Source organism: Arvicanthis niloticus, chromosome 14, assembly GCF_011762505.2.
Source record: "Arvicanthis niloticus isolate mArvNil1 chromosome 14, mArvNil1.pat.X, whole genome shotgun sequence".
NCBI lineage: Eukaryota > Metazoa > Chordata > Mammalia > Rodentia > Muridae > Arvicanthis > Arvicanthis niloticus.
The window spans coordinates 43,047,742-43,070,188 of record NC_047671.1 but is presented as its reverse complement, the minus strand read 5'-3'; the positions used below and the strand labels follow the sequence as shown (position 1 = coordinate 43,070,188).

At 41.3% G+C, this 22,447-nt stretch overlaps 2 protein-coding genes across 9 annotated transcripts in view; one reads left to right on the top strand and one right to left on the bottom strand.

Annotated features, from left to right (window-relative positions):
* The window catches only part of Mcc (MCC regulator of Wnt signaling pathway), a 357,943-nt gene that overhangs the window by 227,839 nt on the left and 107,657 nt on the right, over window positions 1-22,447 (bottom strand). Inside the window, exon 1 of one of the 3 annotated variants that reach the window (XM_034518675.2) lies at window positions 86-682. The exons of the other annotated variants lie outside the window; for them this stretch is intronic. Within the exon in view, the coding sequence (XP_034374566.1) occupies window positions 86-187 (102 nt within the window). The 5' untranslated portion in view covers window positions 188-682. Of the gene's footprint in view, window positions 1-85; window positions 683-22,447 lie in introns of those variants that run through there. 3 annotated transcript variants of the gene reach the window in all.
* Window positions 288-18,692, top strand: LOC143434316 (uncharacterized). Of its 6 annotated transcripts, none has more exons than XM_076912709.1 (7): window positions 288-670; window positions 7,843-7,980; window positions 8,116-8,220; window positions 10,048-10,129; window positions 10,713-10,773; window positions 18,301-18,399; window positions 18,548-18,692. In XM_076912709.1, the coding sequence occupies exons 1-2, from the start codon at window positions 288-290 to the stop codon at window positions 7,886-7,888; spliced, it is 429 nt and encodes a 142-aa protein (XP_076768824.1). In that variant the 3' UTR covers window positions 7,889-7,980; window positions 8,116-8,220; window positions 10,048-10,129; window positions 10,713-10,773; window positions 18,301-18,399; window positions 18,548-18,692. The 6 variants fall into 6 exon arrangements, with proteins under 6 accessions (XP_076768824.1, XP_076768823.1, XP_076768821.1 ...); XM_076912708.1 differs by having other exon boundaries at window positions 18,047-18,399; XM_076912706.1 differs by having other exon boundaries at window positions 18,301-18,692.

Below are 22,447 nucleotides of genomic sequence, written 5' to 3'. Positions count from 1 at the left end.
TGAGAGGTGGGGTGGGGAAAGACTGGGATTGATGCGGGGAGCCAAGGCACCGAAACCCGAGCTCCGGACCTCAGCAGTTCCTTACCTCACTCAGCTCGGCTGAGGAGTCGTTTCCATATTTCACCGCAACTCCAGAATTCATGCCTGCACTTTTCAGAGCCGGGCTCGTCCCCAGACCTCGGAGCATAGGAGCCGGGCTTAGGCTGGATAGCCTGGGCTTGCTCCCCGCCGGCACATTTCAGTCTAGACAGCCATTTTCACCCAGGACAGCAGCGAGGCCAGAAAGGATGGGGAAGCTCAGCACGGAAAGTCCGCCTGGAATCTCACCAGCGAGCCATAGCTGCGGAAGGCTGGGCAGCGGGTTGCGCTCGCAGCAGCTGCAGCGGCCGAGCCGGCGCCGGGACCCGCCCGCGCGCCCACCGCGGAGTCCCGGGGCGATGCCACCCTCCGCGCCGCCTCGCCCCACCTACGGTACCACGCAGATCCCCATTACCCGGCAGGCGGGCAGTTCGCGCCGGCGCCCAGCAGAGCTCGGGCACCCTCCGGGAGAAGCCTGGGCACCGGTGCGAGGACGATCTGTGCCTCGGGTTCCCGGGAGGAAAGAGCTGGAGAGAGCCGGAGCCGAGCAGCACTTCAAGCCGAAGTTTCCCCCTTTGAAGCGTCTGGAGTTGTAAGTGGTTTCTGATTGAACACAGCTGTCTAGCTGCTGGCTAAGGGCTGCGCGGCGGAGGCGGGGCCAGGAGGAGAAAAGGGTGGGGGGAGGGAGCAGAGGAGACCTTGCCGGGAGAGCAGGCATCCTTCCAGGTCTCTGCTATAGTAATTACAGGATCCAGGTCCAGAAGAGAGAGAAGAAACAGGAAAAGCCACCTGAGTAATTGTGCAGGAAATTGAAAAAACCTTCCCTGTTAGGAGCCGCTTTTCATGATTCAATAAGGTCAAGGCAAACCTGAACATCTTCCGTCGGCCAGCGCTGAGTTCTCACGGTACATTAAGATTTTACAAGAGTGTGGGGCGGTCATTTTCCCTGATTAGTCTAAGTCAGACTCCCACTTTACGTGGCTAGGGCAGAGTGCATTCTCAACACGTCCATAGCTAAGATAAAACATGCCCAGCCCTTGAAAGATTTAAGACATTCTCTCCAACCTCCCTCCAACCTCCCTGCCTTCTTTAAAAATCACACACCTCGACCCAGCTTAGCAGTAAATTCCAGCGCTTGGGAGAGGCCGGGGATAGGGGTTCGAGGCTAGCCTGGGTTAAATAGTAAGAACCAGTCAAAACCAAATATCATTGCTATCTTGACAGAGCTGGGCTGTTTCTTTCTGGAGGTCGGAGTATGAATTAGAAAAGCTCAAAAGGATTGTTATGTCCAATCAGGCTTCCCTTAGGATGAAACTCTCAGTGTACACGGTGAATGCTCTGGGAAAGAGGGGCCCCTGAAGTCTTTTTTAAATAAAAGTCTTCCAAGCATGGTGGGTGATGACCCTGGCTTGTAATCATAGCCCGAACGCAAGAGGATCACATGTTCAAGGCCTGCTTCTGCTGCACAGTGAGTTCAAGGCCAGCCTATCCAACTTAATGAGACCCTGTTGCAATAAAATAAAGGGTGAGGGAGGGCTGGTGTGATAAGGTCCCTCTGGATCTGAGGTTCTTTAAAACAGGAGGGCTGCGTGACTGCTGAAGGGACCTCACCAGTATCTCCTCACACAATGGGAAGAAAATATCTCCACCTCTAGGCAGACCTTGTCATTTCCTGAAGCCTTCTATGAAAAAGCCATTGTATTGTTCAATCCAACGTCTATTTTTAAAAACTCAAATAGGATGTTTATTTTTTGTCTTAAGATGGCACAAAGGGGCCATATTTGCATATGACTTCTTACCCATCCCCTTCCTGTTTAATTCATTCATTTCCTAACAGAGGCTGGGCTGGGATGAAGACTTTGTAGCTCTTTCTGGGGTACTGCCAGGCTGCAGAACCTTCCACGTGGGAACAGGTTGGGAAGACATGATAGTTAACTTACATAAAACATGTCTTGAACTCACCATGTCTGAAACTGGAAGTGGTGGTGTATAGCCAAGCTGACTGTTCTTTAACCCAAATGTATGGGACTGGAAGTGTGTCAGATTTCAGAGTTTTCTGAGTTTGGACTAGTTTACAGATGACAGTTTGAGTCTCCTTAAGATGAAAGTCTAAGACATGAAATGCTCCAGGATCTGGTTTTCTTGTTTTGTTTTTTGGTTTTGTTTGTTTGTTTTGTTTTGCTCGGTTTTTATTTTGTTTTGTCATTTTGAAAAAAAGTCTTATGATAAACTGACAGGCCTCAGATTTGTAATTTTTTTTCTCCTTCTGCCTCCCAGGTGCTAAGATTATAAGTATGCAGCACCATGCCTGTATTAATTTGGTGCTAGAGACCAAACTCAGAACCTCACTCCTCCTAAGCAAGTACTCAACCATCTGAGCCACTCCCAGCCCAGAATCCATTTTTTTAAACATTGTGTCTATGATCAAAGGTTTCAGATTGCATGGGATTTCAGATATTCAGATTACAAATGCCCAACCTGTATTCATGTAATATAAAAGAAAATGTAAAAAAAAAAAAATGAATTAAACAAGTGTTGCTTTGATGCTACTATCTTACTCAGGGTTTCTATTCCTGCACAAAACATCATGACCAAGAAAAAAGTTGGGGAGGAAAGGGTTTATTCAGCTTACACTTCCACATTGCTGTTCATCACCAAAGGAAGTCAGGACAGGAACTTGGAGGTAGGAACCGATGCAGAGGTCATGGAGGGGGACTACTTCCTGGATTGCCTCCCCTGGCTTGCTCAGCTTGCTTTCTTATAGAAACCAGGACCACCAGCCCAGGGATGGCACCACCCACAATGGGTCCCCCCCCCACCTTTGATCACTAATTGAGAAAATGCCTTACAGTTGGAGCTCATGGAGGCATTTCCTCAAGGGAGGCTCCTTCCTCTGTGATAACTCCAGCTTGTGCTTCTGCAGTAAAACTGAGTTCAAGACCAGGCTAAGAAACATTGTGACCCTCTATGTTAGTAAGTTCGAACTATACGTTAAAGGTGGACAGAGTGGTAGAACATAATAGAAAGTATCAATGGAAGAAGTTGGTAACAGTCAGTATAGAGCATGCTCAGCGGGGCGGAGACAAGACATAATTCATATATTTTCATTTGTACAATTTACATTTTTTAAAGATTTATTTATTTTATTTATATGAGTACCCTGTAGCTGTCTTCAGACACACCAGAAGAGGGCATCAGATCCCATTACAGATGGTTGTGAGCCACCATGTGGTTGCTGGAAATTGAACTCAGGACCTCTGGAAGAGCAATCAGTGCTCTTAACCACTGAGCCATCTCTCCAGCCCACAATTTACATTTTCAAAAGTAGTTGCTGTATTAATTTCTTTCCCATGACTGTGATAAGACACCATGACCAAGGCAACTTATGGACAAAAGTGTTTAATTGGGCTCACAGTGTCAGAGGGGTGGAGCCCATGATGGTGAAGTACGGGCCTGGTACGATGGAACACCTGAGAGCAGACATCTTGGTCCACAAGTGGGAAGCAGAAAGAGAACACCAGGAACGGCATGAGTTTTGAAACCACAAAGCCTGACCTCAGTGACACACTTGCAAGGCCACACCCCCTAATCCTTTCCAAACAGTTCCACCAAATGGGGAAATGTAATCAAACATAAGAACCTATAAGGACCATACTCATTCTTACCACCAAGGGTCATTCCTTTACAAGTGCACCACTAGATAACATGAAAAGCATGCCAAAGAAAATTCCTCTGTGCTAATAATACATGCAGGAGAATTAATATACTATTCCCATTTTAATAAACTAATTTCATAGATTCTGGCATTGAGCATAATATTACTAACATTACAAGAAGACAGGCACATGGTAGTGGAAGAAAATATTGCCACCCATCAGGCAGTATTAGCAGCTTTAATGTGAAAAAAAAAAACTGTGGTATACACAGAAATGCAATAGGCAATTCTATATATATTATATATATATATATATATATATATATATATATATATATATAATAGACTATAATTCTCCAGGACCCAAGCCAACCTGACCTCCCTCAACAAATAAATTCCAAAAAAGAAAACAGGTAAGCAAGTGAGAGATCAACAGAGGTAGAACTCTATAGAACTTCCTAGACATGCAGAAGCATATCAGCCAGTTGTAGCATATGCACTTTATTGGGATCGTCACTTAAACTGTGAAAATGATGAGCAATAAAAAGTATGACATTTAAGTCAGTTGTGGTGGCACACGTGGCACCCACGGCACACAACTGTAATCTGATCATGTGAGAGGCTGAGGTAGGATAATCAAATGTCTAAGGCCACAAGAAGATAGCTCAAAAATAGTACAAATTAAAATTATATTTACATTCGGAAACATACTTTTAATATATTCAAAATTTTTAAGAAATTATTTGGGCTGGAGGGGATGGCTCAGTGGTCAAGGGTGCTGGTTGATTTTCCCAGAAGACTCATATTCAATTTCTAGCACCCACAAAGGCAGCTCACAAACATCTCTAATTCCATTCCAGAGGATCCAATGCCCTCTTCTGGACACATCAGGCAGAAGGCGCAGAACATTATTACACAGACAAACACACAAGCGAAACATACCTATTCATGAAATAATAGAAAGATTATTAATTTCAGGTATATTAATCATCAAGTGGTCACATTATAAGGTGTCCTTTTAAAGATATATATTGAAATACTTAAGGCAGAAATAATAAGAGGTCTGGCGTTTTTGTCAAATACAGAAGGCAGGGAATGGATGAATTATTGATGAAACAAACTAAGATAGTTCAACCAATAAACATTAAAGCTGAGTGACAGGTAAGTACTCTCTGTCCTGTTATACATCTTTGAAAATCTTCCTAATAAACAAGTTTATGTGGGTGTGTCTCTGCCTTCTGTGCCAAGAATGTGTTCTAGTGCTTATACTGCAGAACAAGCAACTAGGAAAGGCTGTTTCAGATCAGGGATGCTTGTGACTTGGGGGAAGTCAATCAGGATGGTAAGAAATGGGTGGATTTGAGATGTAGTTTGTAGGTAAAATTGGCTAGGTTTTCATGAATGCTTGGATATAGGTCATAAGACAGAGGGAGAAAGTCATGGATGACTACCGGTTTGGGGACTGAAAGAAGGACCAGATTTTAAGGAGCCAAGGATTCTGCTTTAGATGTATTAAATTTGATACCGGGGCTGGGAAGATGTCTTAGTGGTAGCACGTTTGCCCAGTATGTGTGAGACTGTGGGTTCAACCCCGATAACGACCAAGAGTTAAGTAAATAAGTAAAATTGAACTTCCTATTCAGCAAGCACAGAAGGAGATGACAACAACAGTTGGACATCTGAGTCTTCGGGTCAGGGAGAGTTGGGGGCATGGTGATGATTTGGCCATCTCCAACATAAGGTTTAGAGTTGATGCTGAAAGTCATGAGGATATATGAAGTCACCCAGGGAGAGAATAAGGACTGCAGAGCTCAGTCCCAAGACTCACCACAGAGATGCTGCCGTATTTTCAGGCTAGTTAGAACAAGATGTCCTTGTGTTTAACAGCTGGGGAAGGAGGGAAAAATTTTGCAAGGGAGGACTGGAAGAGGGAGCAACATTTGGAATGTACATGAATAAATAAATTAATTAATTAATAATAAAGGATCCAACAAGATCAAGGAAGAAAACTCAGAGAGAACAAGATGAGCTGCTGAGTGACAGCACGGATGTGGAGAGGCTCCTTCTAGAGGGGAGGACACTTGTGTAGGATGCCAGCGAGAGGCTAGCAGAGTTGACAATGAAATGTTTGCTCCTAGAGATCACAGGTGGCCTCCAGAAGAGAAATCATTTAAGTGTCACAGATGGATCAAAGATAGAAAATATAAAAAGGCCCTTGAAGATAACTTTGAGACGTATACTGTCCCAAGCCCAGGTAGTAGTGAACCCTGCCCATTGTGGCCAGGCTCCTGTGGGCGACCCTGCTTTAGGCTCAGTGGCTTACTGCTGAGACATAGCTGGAATGCTCTACAATAATCTAAGAAAACAAGTATCTGAAAACTATTTCCAGATTACATCTTATACAGAGAACAAACAAAAATCTTAACTTTTTTTTTTCCAACTGCAAACAAACCTGAGAAAAGCAAGCACGAGTGTGCTCCCTGATGGCTTTTATGGGCTGCCTAACACCCGACCCACACATTCCAACCACCTAGAGTCATTTTCCAACAACATCCCTGCCATTATCAGAGGGAAATTCCAACTTGACTTTTGCTACTTCATTGTGGGATGTTTTCAAAATTAACCCCAGTGAGATGTTTTAGAGACCAAATAGGTATCCCTGTCGTTCTAAATGTCCTGAGAACCTTTCCTTTCCTTTTTCCTTTACTTCGTTGTACTCCTTGAATACATCAGATTCTTCTCCAAGGGGGGGGGGGGATTGATCAGTGGAGATTATAGATTTGGAAATCTAAAATCTACCCCCAGGAAGATTGTTGAAAAGGAGAGCTTTAAGTTATCCTAGGAGCTCCTGCCTATGTCAGTGGAAAAGAAAAATATGTATTAGGTAGATATGGAAAGATAGATCTAGTAAAATTTCTAGAATATTCTGAAATTAAATGAATCCCAAATGCCTGCCACTGTTATTTCTGGAGCCCTGTAGGCTAAAACAGAATCGTCCCATTGCTTCTTTAGCTAGAATGCATTATAGCAATAGCTAAAAAGGAGCACAGATGGGAGCTGGGGATGGAGATCAGATACGAGAACTCACTGAGCAGGTTCAGTGTACTGGTTTCTGATAGCTAGCATCCTAAAGGGAGAAAGACAAAGAAGTAATCTGTAGCCTTGCATAACTAATGACAAAAGAGGAAAGTTAACTTGGCATTGTACCAAACTGAGATGAGGAAGGAGGGTCTGGAGCAAAAGAACAACACTTTTCCTGTCTCTGAGACCACACAATGTTCAGAAATAGACTTCAGTGGTGAGGGCTTCCTACTGGGACACACTGAGCCATGAGGAATAGGCTCTTGCCTTCTCCCAGGCTTTCTTAATTGGTTTGCACAGCTGTCAAGAGATCAAACTTGCCCTTCTAAGCAAATACTCTCAAATTGGAATCTTCTGCCATTACCCTTCCCTGTGCCCTTGTGTTTTGTTTTTCTTGTTCAGTTATATTTTAAGCCGATATCTTTTTATGTGACTATTGAACAGTTTTATTGAATATCATCACCATAAAATCATGTCTAAACTGAATTTGTTCCTTTCCACCAAAATCCAGCTTCAAGGCTGGCATGAAGGCTTATCTGGGAAAGGTAACTGCCATCGTGGCTGATGGCCCAAGTTCCACCCACTGGTCCACATGGTTGGAAGGCAGAATTGACTTGGTCAAGTTGTCCTCTGACTTCCACAAGTGTTTCATGGTATGTGCCTGCCCCCTTGCCATGTACACGCAAATAAAATTTAAAAAATGTAATACAATCTTTTAAAGGGCTAACTTTAATTACAGTTTACAGTTTCTTTAAATGGAGTGAAGTGGAAGTTTTTCACCTTGTCATGTGATGCAGATTCACATGATGCTTTGCTTAGGCAAGACCAGTGAAAGGACATGTGATGTTTGGAGAAAGTATGAATAGAACTCAACAGACAGTGGCAGAGTGCTTGCCTAGCTAGCCTTTCGACATTTTGTTGGTCTTCAGTCTTTGTTGATCTTCACTTTGTTGAGAGAGGCACGGCAAAGAACTTCTAAAGGCATTCCAGCTGGTCCTGGTCACTCCTACTGACTCATGCCATTTCAGAGGCGGAGGACTGGCGGTTTCTGATGGATTGTGCCACAGCTGCTGATTCCTGTTTGGTATCCTGACACTACTAAACTGGACCGCTGCTATCCTGACCAATGAAGAATGGAATTGCCCCAAAGAACGACTTCTAAACAGGTCCATATCTTCTTGTCCTATTTGCAGTCTTTTCTCCCCTACCTTTGGACAACAGGATAGAAGGGAGGTCGATGCATTTGAGAACCCAGAGTTTAACAATTGTAGTAATTTCCAATTCTTCCCCTTCTCTTCCAGCCATTCAAGTTCTTCCTTCTCCCTCTGCATCTCCCGAGTGTTGTTTTAATAACTAACTGAATGATATGATTCAAGTTGAAAATCATCTCATGTACTCCAACACAGGTATCTTTCTCCAAAGTGTATAGCTTTGTATCATGTTATGCTGTAAGTTATATTTTAATGTTTTGTTGAAATATAATCCATGCATCAAAAATATTTAATACATGTAATTCAAAAGTTTAAAGGTAACTCGAAAGCACAGTACTTGTTTAGAAGTGGCAGCACTGAGTTTTATCTCCAACACTGGAGAAGAAAGTAGAAGGGAGGGATGGGGTATGGAAAGGAGGTGTCATGGCTCCAGAGACTGTGGGGCCTGGGAGAATGGAGCCAGTAAATTAGGCAGACTAAAGTCTCATGTAATAGCCAATGTTATTCAGAGCTTCAGATAGTTTATAGTCCGAGGGTTAAGAAAGGTCACCTGAGTAAAAGTTCTCATGAGTTCAGGCCATGTACAATGACAAGGACAGAGCTGTACAGAGCAAAAAGGTCTTTCCAGAGAGGCATATAGAGGATAGTTTAAACATTTAGTTGAATAACAACAGCAAGCAATAATGAGTAATATGAAGTAAACTCAGTCCTATCTGCTACACCTGAGAGAAGCATAAAAACACATTCCAAGAACAATTCCCTGTTTTGAAGAAACTGAGAGCACAAGGTTCTTGTGTTCTCGGAGTATTCTCGCAAGCACTCAGAATTGTTCTCATGTAACTCCATTCCTGGACTGTGTTACAAGGTCGGAGGAACAGAATGAGTGTATACAACCTGTTGCTATGAATTTGCCTATTTGGAACATTTCATGGAAAGACAAAATGTGTGCCTCTATATCTGTCTGCTTCCACTTAGTGTGTTTTAGAGGCTCACTCAGGCTGGAGTGTATATTCATGACTCGTATTCTGTGCATATCATGGTTTTTTTTTTATTTTTTTTATTTTTTTTTTATTTTTTATTTTATCCATTTACCAGCTTCTGCACGTTTGAGTAACTCCTGCTTGCTGGCTAATCTCATAATTAGTCTAGAAATACATGTTAGCAAGTTTTTCTGGGGATGTATGTTTCCAATTCCCTTGAAAGGGGATGTGTATTTGGAAGGAGAATTACATGGCAACAGGGCAACTTTTTGTCTCACATTTTAAGAAAGAAACTATTTTCCAAGATGGCTTCCCTTTTTAAAATTCCCACTAGCGATGTTTGTGTTTTAATTTCTTTGACATCCTTGTCAGTACTTCTTTTTAAATTATAGCCAAATACTTTTTCTTTGCTTTACTCTAAAGTCTGATAATATTGAACAACATATGCTTATTGACCACCTATATCTTCTCTTCAGAACCGAGGGCCTCAGTGAGCTACATCTCTATCCCAAAATATTTTAAATTGGGTTGCCCTTTTATCTTTGTTTGTTTGTTTGTTTGTTTGTTATGTCCTAGAGATTGGACCTTTCATTTCTTTCCTCTTCCACAGATTTTCTTTCTCTTCTCTTCATGGAGATCATTGAAGTATAAAATATATAACGCGGATGAAGCCCAGTTTACCTAAATGTTCTTACTATGACAGTTAATCCTGCTCATCAACTTGATTGGTTTGAGAGACATCTAGAAGATTATTAAATCCCAGCACAGCCTTTATGTTCGTCAGTGAGGGTGTTTCTAGAGAGAATTAGATCATGAGGGTTATGACCTAATAAATGTTTAATCCACTGATGAGTGAAGAATCTGAATAGACTTTGGAGGGTGAAGAACTACAGAAGGTCGACTAGTTTGGAAGCAATAAATCCCTAGGTCCATGCCTTTGAAATACATATTTTACATTAACTTGCTCCTACCTTTCTATCTCTTTAGCTTTCTCTCTGCTTCCTGTCCATCATTAAGTGATCAGTCTCCTCTTCCTGCACAGGTTTCTGCTGCCATGATCTTCTGCCTTCCCATGGGCCCAGAACCAGCAGAGCCCATGATTATGGACTGGGATCTCTGAAACTGTAAGCCCAAGTCCTTTCTCCACACTTGTTTTTGTCAGACATTTTGTCATAGGGAAAAGAAAGACACTATGCTTTTGCTGTAACAGTCAATAAACTATTGCCTAATATAGCTTATTTTTCTCCTAATAACCTTTTAGTTTTGCTTTTATTATAAGGATAGTGATTCCATGTTGAATCACAGTTTTAGGGTCTGTGTGTGTGTGTGTGTGTGTGTGTGTGTGTGTGTGTGTGTGTGTGTTTGCATTTCTGGGGCTCAAACCTAAGGCCTTATGCATGGTAGCCTATTCTCTGTCATTGAGATATATTCTCAGCTCTCCACACTTTATTATTTTTTTTAATATCCAGTTATTCTGGCATTATTTATTGAAAAGATTACTCTTTCCTCACACTAAATTGTTTTTGGCACCCTTGTCAAAACCAATTGACCATAAGTATGTTTATTTATAGAGTTGTAAATCTGTCCCATATGTTTCTATGCCTATCTTTGTGCCAGTATTTCATGATCCTAATTAAGTTGGGGTATTTTTGTTGTTGTTTTCTGTTTTAAAAACAGAAAGTATTGTCTGACTTTGTTCTGTTTCAGGGTCATTTTGGCTGTTCTAAGCCTCTTGTGTTTCAACACGGATATTGGAATCAAGCTGCTGGTATGTAAAGAGGCCAGAATTTAGAGACATTTACCTCTTAATATTAAGCCTACATATGGTGGCTGTCTTTTCATTTACTTGGGTCTTTGATTTCATAAAACTGTTTTTAAGCTGTTTTACACATTTCTCATTGAATTTATTACTATATATTTTATTCTTCCTCCTTCTCCTTCTCTTCCTTCTTCTTCTTACCCACCCCCCTCTTGGTTTATTTTTTTTTTTTTTTTGAGACAGGATTTTTCTGTGTAGCCCTTGCTGTCGTGATCTCACTCTGTAGACCAACTGGCCTCAAACTCAGAGATCTGTCTGCCTGTTACTTAAGGGTTGGAATTAAAGGGATGTGCCACCACCACCTGGCTTTTTCTCTTTTTAAAAATTGATCTAATGTAAATAGGCTTGATTTATTTAATTTTCAGATAATTCATTGCCAACATATAAAAAGAACTAATTTCTGGTATATAGATTGTTATATCCTGAAATCTTTCTAACCTTTTTCTATTTCTTAGTTGTCTACATGCAAGATAATATCTTCTGCAAAGAAAAGTATAGTTTTACTTCTTTAAATGGATGTTTTCTATTTCTTTTTCTTACCTACTTACTCTGGTTAGCAATGCCAATATAATGTTGAAGTGAACAGAACGGACGTGCTAGCCTTGTTTCTAGTCTTCAGGGAAAATAGTCATTTGTGTTCTGCATTCTCCAATCAGGTTTATCTCTCACTACTTTTTCCCAGCCCCATGCTTCTTATTATTCTTATAGCTGTCAAGCTTATCCCTACATTCTCCCCACACTTTTCCTCCCTGATTGGAGTGTTAGCCATTTGCTTCTCTTGTCTTTTTTTTTTTTTTTTTTTTTTTTTTTTTTTTTTTTTTTTTTTTTGTCTTTTTATTGATTCTTTGTGAGCTTCACATCATGCACGACAGTCCTGCTCACCTCCCTGGCCCCTCATATCTGCACTTTTACCTTGCAACCTCCCCCCCAAATAACACATACACATACCGCCACCACCAAAACCAACACCAACACCCCCCCCACCACCAAAGCATAGAAAAAAATACCTCATCATGGAAGTTGTATTATGTCACAGTGTGTCCCAAGGTATGTTCCTGAGTCCATACATCTCAATGTTCATTGCAGTGAGTTATTTGTCTGGTTTGAGATCTCTGGCTTCTGTGATGCCATCAATAATTAGATTCTCACCAGGACTACTCCCAGTTATCCTGTTGTCTCCCTGTGTCATGGAGATCCTGCAGCGTTAGATCAGCAGGACTGGCCCTTTCATGAGTCCCAACCATTTGCAGATGATATAGATTTTGGGGTGGAGCATCTCAGAGCCATGGTTACAGGCCTGTGTGGTAGTAGAGCTGGTCAACCTTCCAGCTGTCCCTTATCTACACCACCACAGGGAGCTCTCCAGTACTGCTCTGGCTAAGCCACCCAATGCCACAATCAGCGGGAGTCAGCATCTGCTCTCCTACTCTCATGCCCTCAGGGATGGTTCACCAGCACCCATGACTCCAGAGCCATCTTCACTGTGCTCCCTAGTCAAGGTCTGAGTCCCACCCACCCAAGTGCTGCCAGCAGTGAGAGGTGAGGCCAGCTCTCCAGAGCACCAGCTGTATCCAGTGAGGGGTGGAAGCCAGTTCTGCATAGCCTCTGGACATCCAAGTGGGCCCCAGTGGCTGCCCCAGCTAGGGACATGTCCATGTTCTCTCATGGTATTATGAGCACAGAGACCAACACTGACTCCTGCCACTGCATAGCCACAAAGTGGACTCATACATGTCCCTCAGAGGCAGCTCTGGCTGAGACCTCACCATGGCCTTGGGTAGCAGGGCTGACCAGTCACAACAGGCCACTCCTCTCCACCCTCGAGTCTCCAGTTCCATCTCTCTTCAGAATGCTCAAGCTGTTCACTTCTATTTCTCTCCCATTTGAGCACCATATGCCTTTTTGTTTTACAGAAAATACTGAGTACATATTCTAATTAAGTTATTATATTTTCATAGAACTTCATAATGGTATTTGACTCAGGGTCTTTCAGCTTCTTTATAGCTCTCTGAACATACAACTGTCCTGTTCTAGGGAATACCTTTTCTCTCCTCCCTTTCTTTCTCTCTCTGTTCCTTTACTCCCCCCTCATTTCCTTCCTTTGTTCCTTTCTGCCAGTCTGCTTGTTTCATATTCTTATTGACCTTTAGGCTTTCATGGTCCATGACTTAACTGCCATGTTCTAAACTGCTTATTTTGATTTCTTCATTTATGAGGAATGGAGCTTTTTAAAGACACCACCAGACTCCTCGTAGCCCTCCTACGTGGAAGGCTACCATGATGAAGTCCTCTCCAAAGCTCATGTTGAAACTCAACCCCCTGTGCAACAGCATTAAGAAGTATGGCTTTAGTGGAGCTCTGAACTCATAAATTAGATTGCTGCCTATATTAGAAAGCCTGGAGTTAAAGGGAAATTCTTTTTGCTACTCTGCATTTCCATTGTGTGGATACAGTGTTTCTCTACTTTAGAGGATGTGGTAACATGGTGGTCTTCTCTAGGCACCAATCCTACTGGCAACTTGATCTTGCACTTCCAAGTCTCAAGAACTCTAAGAAGTAAATTTCTGTTCCTTATAAATCTCCCCAATCTGTGGCATTCTGTGACAGCAGTGTATCTAATGATAGCACCTTTGGCTCAAGGGAAAGTTTGCAGAGACTTTTTGCATGTTAGATTTTCCATCACTGTGACAGATACCAGAGAAACAATTTAAAGGAGGAAAGATTTATTTTAGCTCAGGGTTTCCATGGTTTAGTTCAAGCACAGTGGCTCTGTATATCTGGGCTATGGTTAGGCAGAATACCATGGCAACAGAAAGCATGGCAGGGACTGCTCATAGCATTTCATCCAAGAAGCCAAGAGAGGTAAAGGGAGAGTCTCAGGGCCAGATACTCTCTTCAAAGGCATGTCCCCAGTAACCAGTTTTCTCCAGCCAGGACACACACACACACACACACTTGTAACTTTCCAGTCATGCTGCCAGTTAGTGGATCAATCTAGAGCCCTCACAAATGACCCATTTGTGCATTATTGGACCTACAATATAGGGACTAAAGCTTCAACAAATGAGCATGGGAAAGTGTACTTAATAACTCAATTATAGGGGGCTGGAGAGATGACTCAGCGCTTAAAAGCACTGACTGCTCTTCCAGAGGTCCTGAGTTCAATTCCCAGCAACCACATGGTGGCTCACAACTATCTGTAATGGGATCTAATGCCCACTTCTGGATTTGTCTGAAGACAGCTACAGTGTATTCATAGAAAATAAATCAATACATTTTAAAAATAACTAAATCATAATAAACTTTGTCCAAATATTTGATAACTTTAGTTCTTATTTATTTTATTTTAATATTTTGGTTTTTTTCCCTCACTGCCAAAATACAAAAATTTGTGCCCTTACTCAGACAGCTCATTTGATATTATTTTCCATGTTGCCAGCATTGGTGGCAGTAGGGTATTCAAGTACACATCTCTTCTTCCCCAGCTGGTGGTTCTGTTTGAGGAGACTGTGGATGTCTCAGGAGGTACAGGCTAGCTAAAAGTCTCTAGGTTAGGCCACTGAAGACTGCTGCCAGCCCCTGACTCCTGCTTCCCTCTGCTTCCTGGTCTACTTCAATGTGAAAAGCCTCTAACGCATGCTCCTACTACCATGATCTGAGCTGCTGCATCATGTCAGACAAAATCCATGAATCCAAAATTGTCCTTCTTTCTTTTAAGACACTTTTTTCATGACACAAAAAGCATCAATATAGTAGCAGAGCTGTATTATATGGAAGTAAAATCTCACCCTAATTCACAAACAGGTTTACTTGTAGTAATTTGGGGAATTACAGATGTTAGGAAACAAACAAACAAACAAATAAGAAATGAAAAATAATTTTGAGCTTCCTTCCTAATAAGGAAACTTTTTAAATTGACCATTTCTTTAGATGATCGAGACAGAAGTATCAAATTAATGCTATTTTATATTCTATCGGTATTTGTCCAAGAAATAGTTATTATTCACTATAGGTCAAGCATCATACTAGGCACTAAATGTATAACAACAACTACAAAGAGGTATGCCATCATTGCCTTCAAGTGAGCTTTCTGTCTCATATGCAAAGATGGCCTTGTAAGCCTTTTGCCTAGAACTCAGACTTCAGTACACAAGTATGAGGGTATAACTCATAAGTATGGTTTATACCCTCTAGGGGTTTTTTATGTTTTTTCCTTATACATCTGTCACTACTATGAGAATCTGGATGATGTAGCCTATAAGACTTGTGAATCTGTTGCCCCTCTCTCCCTATTAGATTAACCACCAACCAGTTTATCCTTAGGTATATGAATGAATCCACACCCATGATAGCTAAGAATAATAGTTACCCTGATAGCCTACAACTGATCCCAGATAGGTCAGCAGCAAATACTTACTGTTGAATTATCCCTTTGCGCTCTATGGGTGCTTTATTACATAACCTCACTATAACAGATACTGAACCCATCACTTAATCATAAAAATAAAGATGAGATGACAATAGTGGTGTGTTCCCTGAAGATCAGCAATGGTTTCTCTAACCTAGCTGGGTTAGGAAATCAAGGAACACTTTGTTTTTGTTTTTCAAGAGAAATACATGTACCACTACCTGGCCTAAGAAACAGACCTGTCAGACTGGAGAAATGGCTCTGCAGTTAAGAGCACTGACTGCTCTTCCAGAGAGGCCTTCCCTCCAATCCCACGCACCCACATGGTGGCTCACAATCATATGAAATTCCACTTCCTGGGGGATCTGACACCTTCTTTGGGCCTCTGTGGAAACTGCATGCATAGACAGAGGCAAATGAAACACACATGTAAAATTAAAACCTGGAAACGTTAAAATAAGAAAGATATGTAATCTTAGATCTAAAAGATATGCAGGAGCTAGAGAGACGGCCCATACCTGATGATCTTCCAAAACACTTGAGTTCAATTCCCAGATCATATATGGGATGTCTCACAACTGCCTGTAACTTCAGCTTTAGGGGATACAATACCCTCTTCTGGCTTCCTCAAGCACCTGCATTCTTGTGTGACGCACGTGCACGTGTGCATGCACACGCGCGCACACACACACACACACACACACTTCATCTCTCTCTAAACACATACACGTGTGTTAAAAATAAATTTAAAAATGCATAGAAATTAACTCAGTGAAAAATAGGGAATGGGGTTATTTAAATTGTAGGAATACCATATGCAAACGTTCTGTTACAAGAAGAATAAATGGTGAGTTATTTACAAACCAACGTGACTGGAACTTGGACAGGAAGGGAATAATTCAGGTGGGGAAGGTCAAAGGATTAGCAATAAATAGAATAAGCAGAAAGCCTCAGAGACCACAGGAAGGACCTGAGACTTGATCCAATGAACTGTGCAAACTGCTGGTTTCAGATGGGCAGTAACCATGGATCTTCTCACAAAGAGGACCAACAGACGGTGGAAGAGGGAAAACAGAGGAGGAGGGGACTTATGGGGAGCATATGCTCAAGACACATTATGTACTCATGGACATGTCCTTTATGGAACCCAGCACCGTGCACAATGAAAAACATGTGTATTTTGTTGTAAGGTACATAGGGAATTTCTCATTAGACAGCTTGACATTTTCCCATGATTTTCACAGCCTCTAAAACAAGATTATCCACCCACTTGTTCAATAAACATGCGTTGAGAGGATCCAGATTAGAATAAATAAATGACTGGGAGATTTAATGAGGGATTGAGTCTGGGACAAGCCATCCAGTGGACCCTGGAGAGAAGCAAAGACAATATTCCCATTCTTGATCTGCCCACAGCCTAGTAGGAGAGAGTCACTCCTATCACTTTGGTCATAAAAGGGAGGGCTCATTGTTCACCCAGATAGATGCAAATGGTGTGCTTTAAATAGCTAAACAATATGATGAGAAATCATGCAGTCAATAATTAGGCTAATAAAATGAGGAGAAAATTCTCCAAACATGAAATACATACGGCCAATGAACACTTGGGAGAAAAGTCAACATCACTAAATTATCAGAGCAATGTAAATAAAACTACACTGACATTCCATCTCACTCCAGTCAGAATGTCCGTCATTAACAAACAAATAGCAGCCAATTGTGGCAAAGTTCTTTTTGAGTTCGAGGACAGCCTATCTACCTAGTGAGTTCTAAGACAGCCAGGGCTCTGTAGAGAGACTCTGTCTCAGAACAAAACAAAATCAAATAGCAGTAAGTATTGGCAAGGGTGTGACTAAAACAGGGCTATACACTAGTCTAGACAGAATGAAAAGCAGTATGGAGGTCCCTCTAAAACAGTAGTTCTCAACCTGTGGGTCATGACCTTTGTGAGAGTCACATTTAGATATTCTGTATATCAGATACCTACAATTACAATTTATAAAATCATGTGTGTATATTGACATGAAAGAAGAGACAAAACTGTGGAGGATAATGAGGAGGAAAAGGGGGCAGAAGAAGATTGGGGGGAGTTATTGGGGAGTGTATACTCAAAGCATGTTATATACTTGCATGGAAATGTCCTTATGAAACCTGATACCATGCACAATAAAAATATATTAATTAATGAAGGCTGTAGGTCTGATGCTAAGGTCCTCTTCCCCAATTGGTTCTTGATTTGTCAGTAAAGAAAGCCAGGGGCCAATTGCTGGGAGGAAGGTACAGGCAGGACTTCCTGGTCCCAGGAGGAAAAGGAGCTGCAAAGAAGGAGAGTGGGGGATATTCTGCCATGCTTTGGAGGGAGAAGAACACAGCAACCATGTGAGGTCTCTGGGGTGGGGGTGAAAGCAGGGGCCTGTGGCTACCACTACAGGTGGGTGGCCAGGGATGTTTGACAGGGGCTAGAGACTAGCCAATGACGTTTAGGGCAGGTGGAGAGATGGAAACAATAAATTGTTAAGGACATGCTTTTCTAGGTGGGAAATATCAGTACCCAGCAATTGTGCCAAGAAGTCAAACTGTAAAGGAACAAACTCTGTGTGTGTGTGTGTGTGTGTGTGTGTGTGGTGTGTGTCTTTTGTCTGAGGATTCAAGGGAAGCCAGGAGGGAGCTGGTAGCATTCACCCACTTCCTGGAGCAAGAGCAGATAGAGCAAAAGGGAAGCTTGGTGGGGGCTGGTAGCGAACCACTTCCTAGAGCAAGATAGTAGCTAAAACTACATGCAACAAATTAAAGCATTGTTTTTGTTTTTCCAAGGCAGGTTGCACTAAGTATCCCTGGCTGTCCTGGAATTATGTAGACCAGGCCTCAACCCCACCAAAGATCTACCTGCAATGCCTCCCTAGTGCTGGGATCAAAGGCATATATCAATATCTCCAGCTAAAATATTTGTTTAAAAAAATAGGAGCTGCAGTGAGACTTGCATCTTCCTACCTTTGACACCACTGGATCAAAACCCCACCTCTGAGAGGCCAGCCCAAAGATCTGTGACCGGTCATTGTGTTTTTCAGAGTTTTGTTTATTCTCCTGGATTCTTACTATGCCGATTGGCTTTGTCAACTGGACACAAATCTAAAAGAGGAAATTTCAATCAAGGACTTGGCTTGTAGGCAAGTCTGTGGGATGTTTTCTTGATTAATGAATGATTTGGGAGGGCCCATATCATTGTGGGTGGAACCACTCTGGGTGAGAGATCTTGGTTGTACAGAAAAGCATGCTGAACAAGTCAATAACACTCCTCCATGGCTTCTGCTTCAGTTCCTGCCTCCAGGTTTCTGCCTTGAGTTCTTGCCCAGACTTCTCTTCATGATGGACTGTATGCTGTAAGATGAAGTAATCCCTTTCATCCCCAAGTCACTTTTGGTCATGGTGTGTTATCACAGCAATAAAAAGCAAAGTAAGACACTCATAGTCTCTTGGTTTGTGGAATAATCAGTCAATGATCTTTGCTCAATGTCAATCCACAAAAAACTATCTTTAAACAAAATGCACTATAGGGCTAGAAAGATGGCTCAGTAGTTAAAAGCAGTGGCTGCTTTTCCAGAGGATCCAGGTTCAATTTCCAGCACCTGCCTGGCAGCTCATAACTGCCTGTAACTCCAGTTCCAAAGGATTTGGCACCCTTGCACAGACGTGCAGGCAGAACACCAATCCACATCAAAATAAATAAATCTCGAAAACAAACAAACAATGCACTAGGGGTAGCTGATTGGTTAAGAGCACTGGCTGTTCTTCCAGGGGTCCTGAGTTCAATTCTCAGCAACCACAACCACCTGTAATGGGATCTGATGCCCCTTCTGCTGTGTCTAAAGACAAGGGCAATGCAATTGTTTACATAAAGTAAATAAGTAAATAAATAAATAAATAAATAAATAAAAACACACTATAAACTCTCAGTATTCATATTCTATTCACATAAATTTGTTATCCTTATTATTGAGCAAAGAGCTTTAAAATACTGAGATAATAAACACAAATCCACAATTTACTTCTGTTTCACAAATTCTCTTTCTCCTGTTATTTCTGCTAGGAAATGTCCAAGCTTCTAACAACATCCATGCCAGTGACCTTTGCTTCAAAGGTATGGCTGCTTATAAGAGTGTGGATACCCTTCATGGACTAAATGTAGTTGTGGAGATAGTGTTCAACAAATTATGGATAGTAAATTAAGACACAATAGGCTGTTCCATCGAATAGAATGAATACAAACATATTGATACATTTTAATAGTTCAATTTTAGCCTAAATCAGACCACACACATTGGATTTAGAATGTCAAGTTTTAATTGCGTCATATAACAAATCTCAGTGGCATCTGGAGAGCCAAATGCTTTTCATTCACTGTTTCTTAACAAGTGGCAGGAAAAATGGAATTTTTGTACCATCTTTTCTTGTAAAATGCCCAGGACAGTGCATAAGAAGTATATGAAGAATAAAAGGAAGCCCTTAGGAGATTTTTCTTGTATTTAGTAGGAAACTCTACTTAACATTAGTCAAACTCACAAATAAAAGACTATAAACATAGATTGATAACGTTTCTTTGAAAGCTTTGCATTGCTAACTAATTTGAATGCACAAATAATAAGAAAGAGAGAGAAGTCAGTCTGCCAAGCCTCATCTGCTAGCAAAGCCAACAACAGAATTGAAATCTCACAAGTGTTGAATATTTGGCTACAGGTCATTTATATTTCTGTCATGATTCACTAAGTTCTAGGAGTGGAGAGAAACTGCATTTCACGTAGTCCACATGAGCTCAGGCACATCTAATCTTCCATCTCCACTTTTAATTTATATCTGCAAAGTGAATGAAAGAGCAACTATGGGGATATAAAAGCTAGGGTCAAAGAAACATAATGCACGAGTCTATTACACCTGATGCCCAGCTCTGAACAAATAAACTCTATTACATTCTGGCTTTGTATCAAGAGAGTATGGCAAACCGTTCTTCTCCTACCAATCAGACAAGCAAAATCTGTCCAATACATTCAGTGTAATGCACTGATTGTGTGTGTGTGTGTGTGTGTGTGTGTGTTCGCATGCATGCTTTCATTTCATTTAATACCATTCATTCCCTTTTAATTTAAGCAAAGCACAATGGAAATAACAGATGCAAAAGTATGGCGAAAATATCTCTTGGACAAAGCTATGTAAATGAAGGCAACAGTCTATGCAGTCTTCCTGATTCCTCCCTCCTGGTATTCAACTGCCCAAATTAGATTCACATTACTGACTATCCTCATCGAATCTCACAAAAGTAGGTACTAACCAAAAGAAATATGAGGTGAGGGTTCTCCTTAAAATGGGATACTAGATTCTGAGAGAAATACTTGGATTAAATGGAAGAACTTGATTAAACACACAATTCAAGATAATGATTAGCTGAATGCTGGAACTCAGATGCCTGACATACCTTAGTATATGAATTAGATTTTCTCTTAGCCAATAAGCTTTTAAACAGTGTTCTACTCAAACACATCCCTTTGGGGAACAGGCCATATGTGGAAAGAGTAGACTCATGAGTCCACATGGGCTTAGTTTGCAATTCCTGAGTTTGTTGGGAAAGTGAATTTAATTGCATAATATTAAATGTATACTGGCAGATTTATTTCACACTTAATGGGCATGTCTGTTTAATAAAATGTGCTATCACTCGAACACGCACAAACAAAAACATACCAGCAAAGTTGTTTTCATGACTGATAATACCAAAAAGGGCAGATGTTTATGGCTAGAGGCTGAAGACTATATTGCAAACAAGGCACATACATGTGGTAAGGATAGGGACAGAGCTGTCCTGTGCTTAACTGGATTGCCCTAGGCACATTCACAACTGTATAGCACAGTGTTTTCCGTAAAGCCTTCACCCCACAAATGGAATTTAAAAATGGAATTGTAGCATATGGCTATGAAAGTTGTAAATGTGATCCACATGTGTTCAACGATGCCAACGTAGGAGCTAATGAAGATACAAAATCAGGGAAGGCACATCATTCAGAATGCCCTGAGAGCCTAGAGCCATTGTCTGACGACTATCAAAAGGAGAAGTATAATCAGGATATAATTAGAACCTTCATACTTACAGTCTTACAAACTGAAGATTTCACACAATTTACATATCATAAGATGCCTAGGATGGCCGCAGAGACTTATGAATCTTAAAGAGAAAGAACAGCAAATCAATTATAAAGAGGTGAAGGTCAGACGATTTCAATTATTGATATTTCACTGTAGGAGTTAAGCTGTATTTGAGTAAGTCTTGAAGGGGTTGGAAGCTCTGGGGAGCCACAGGGTAAGCACATCCATTTTTAGAACACTGTACTGCGGACATTCCATGCAGGAATCACTGTGACTCTCATTTTCAGATGAAGACAACTAAATTCCAGAGAGGGGAAATATTTCCTTAACTGATATCAGAAAGCTAGCGAAGGCCTAACAAAATGCAAATTCCACATCTGACAGAGGCGAAGCCTATTGTCAATTGAAGCTATTTCCTAAGGCAGTCTTTTGTGTACTGATACTTCAAAATACCTGCTTAAGAAGAAAAAAGATTGATGCAATCATTCGTATGTGCCTCTCTGTGTGGGTTCATGTATGTGCGCATATGTACTAGAAACTCACCTCTTGTGTTTTCTTTGACCACTTCATACCTTATTTTAACATTGTATTTGTTGATTTATTTTATCATGCGTGTGATGTGTATGATGCAAGGGAGGGATTTGTATCACGGTCCTGCTGTGTGAAGCCTAGAGGACTGCTGAGAAGAGTCAGTTCTGTGCTGCCTTTCAGTGGGTTCTGAGGATCAAACTCAAGTCACCAAGCTTGCATGGCAAGTGCCTTTACCTCTTGAGCTATCTCATCTGTTCTTTGCCTCTGTCTGTCTGTCTGTCTGTCTGTCTGTCTGTCTGTTTATCACTATCTATCATCAATCAATCTATCTATCTATCTATCTATCTATCTATCTAATCTATCTCTCATCTGTCTGTCATCTATCACCTACCTATCTATCATCTCTTATTTGATTTATGGTCTCTCACCAAGTCTAGCGCTCATCAGTTTGGCTGGACTGCCTGGCTTATAATCTCTAGAGAGCATCCTGTCTCCGACTCCCTCCAGCACTAGGATCACAGAAGTGTACTATATCACAAGGCTTTTATTTAC

What these genes read in the sequence shown, in the direction of transcription:
- LOC143434316 (XM_076912709.1), top strand. Translation starts at nt 288, where the DNA reads ATGGGGAAGCTCAGCACGGAAAGTCCGCCTGGAATCTCACCAGCGAGC. An exon ending in CCTTTGAAGCGTCTGGAGTT is followed by an intron (nt 671 to 7,842) that starts GTAAGTGGTTTC and finishes ATGCCATTTCAG; the next exon opens with AGGCGGAGGACTGGCGGTTT.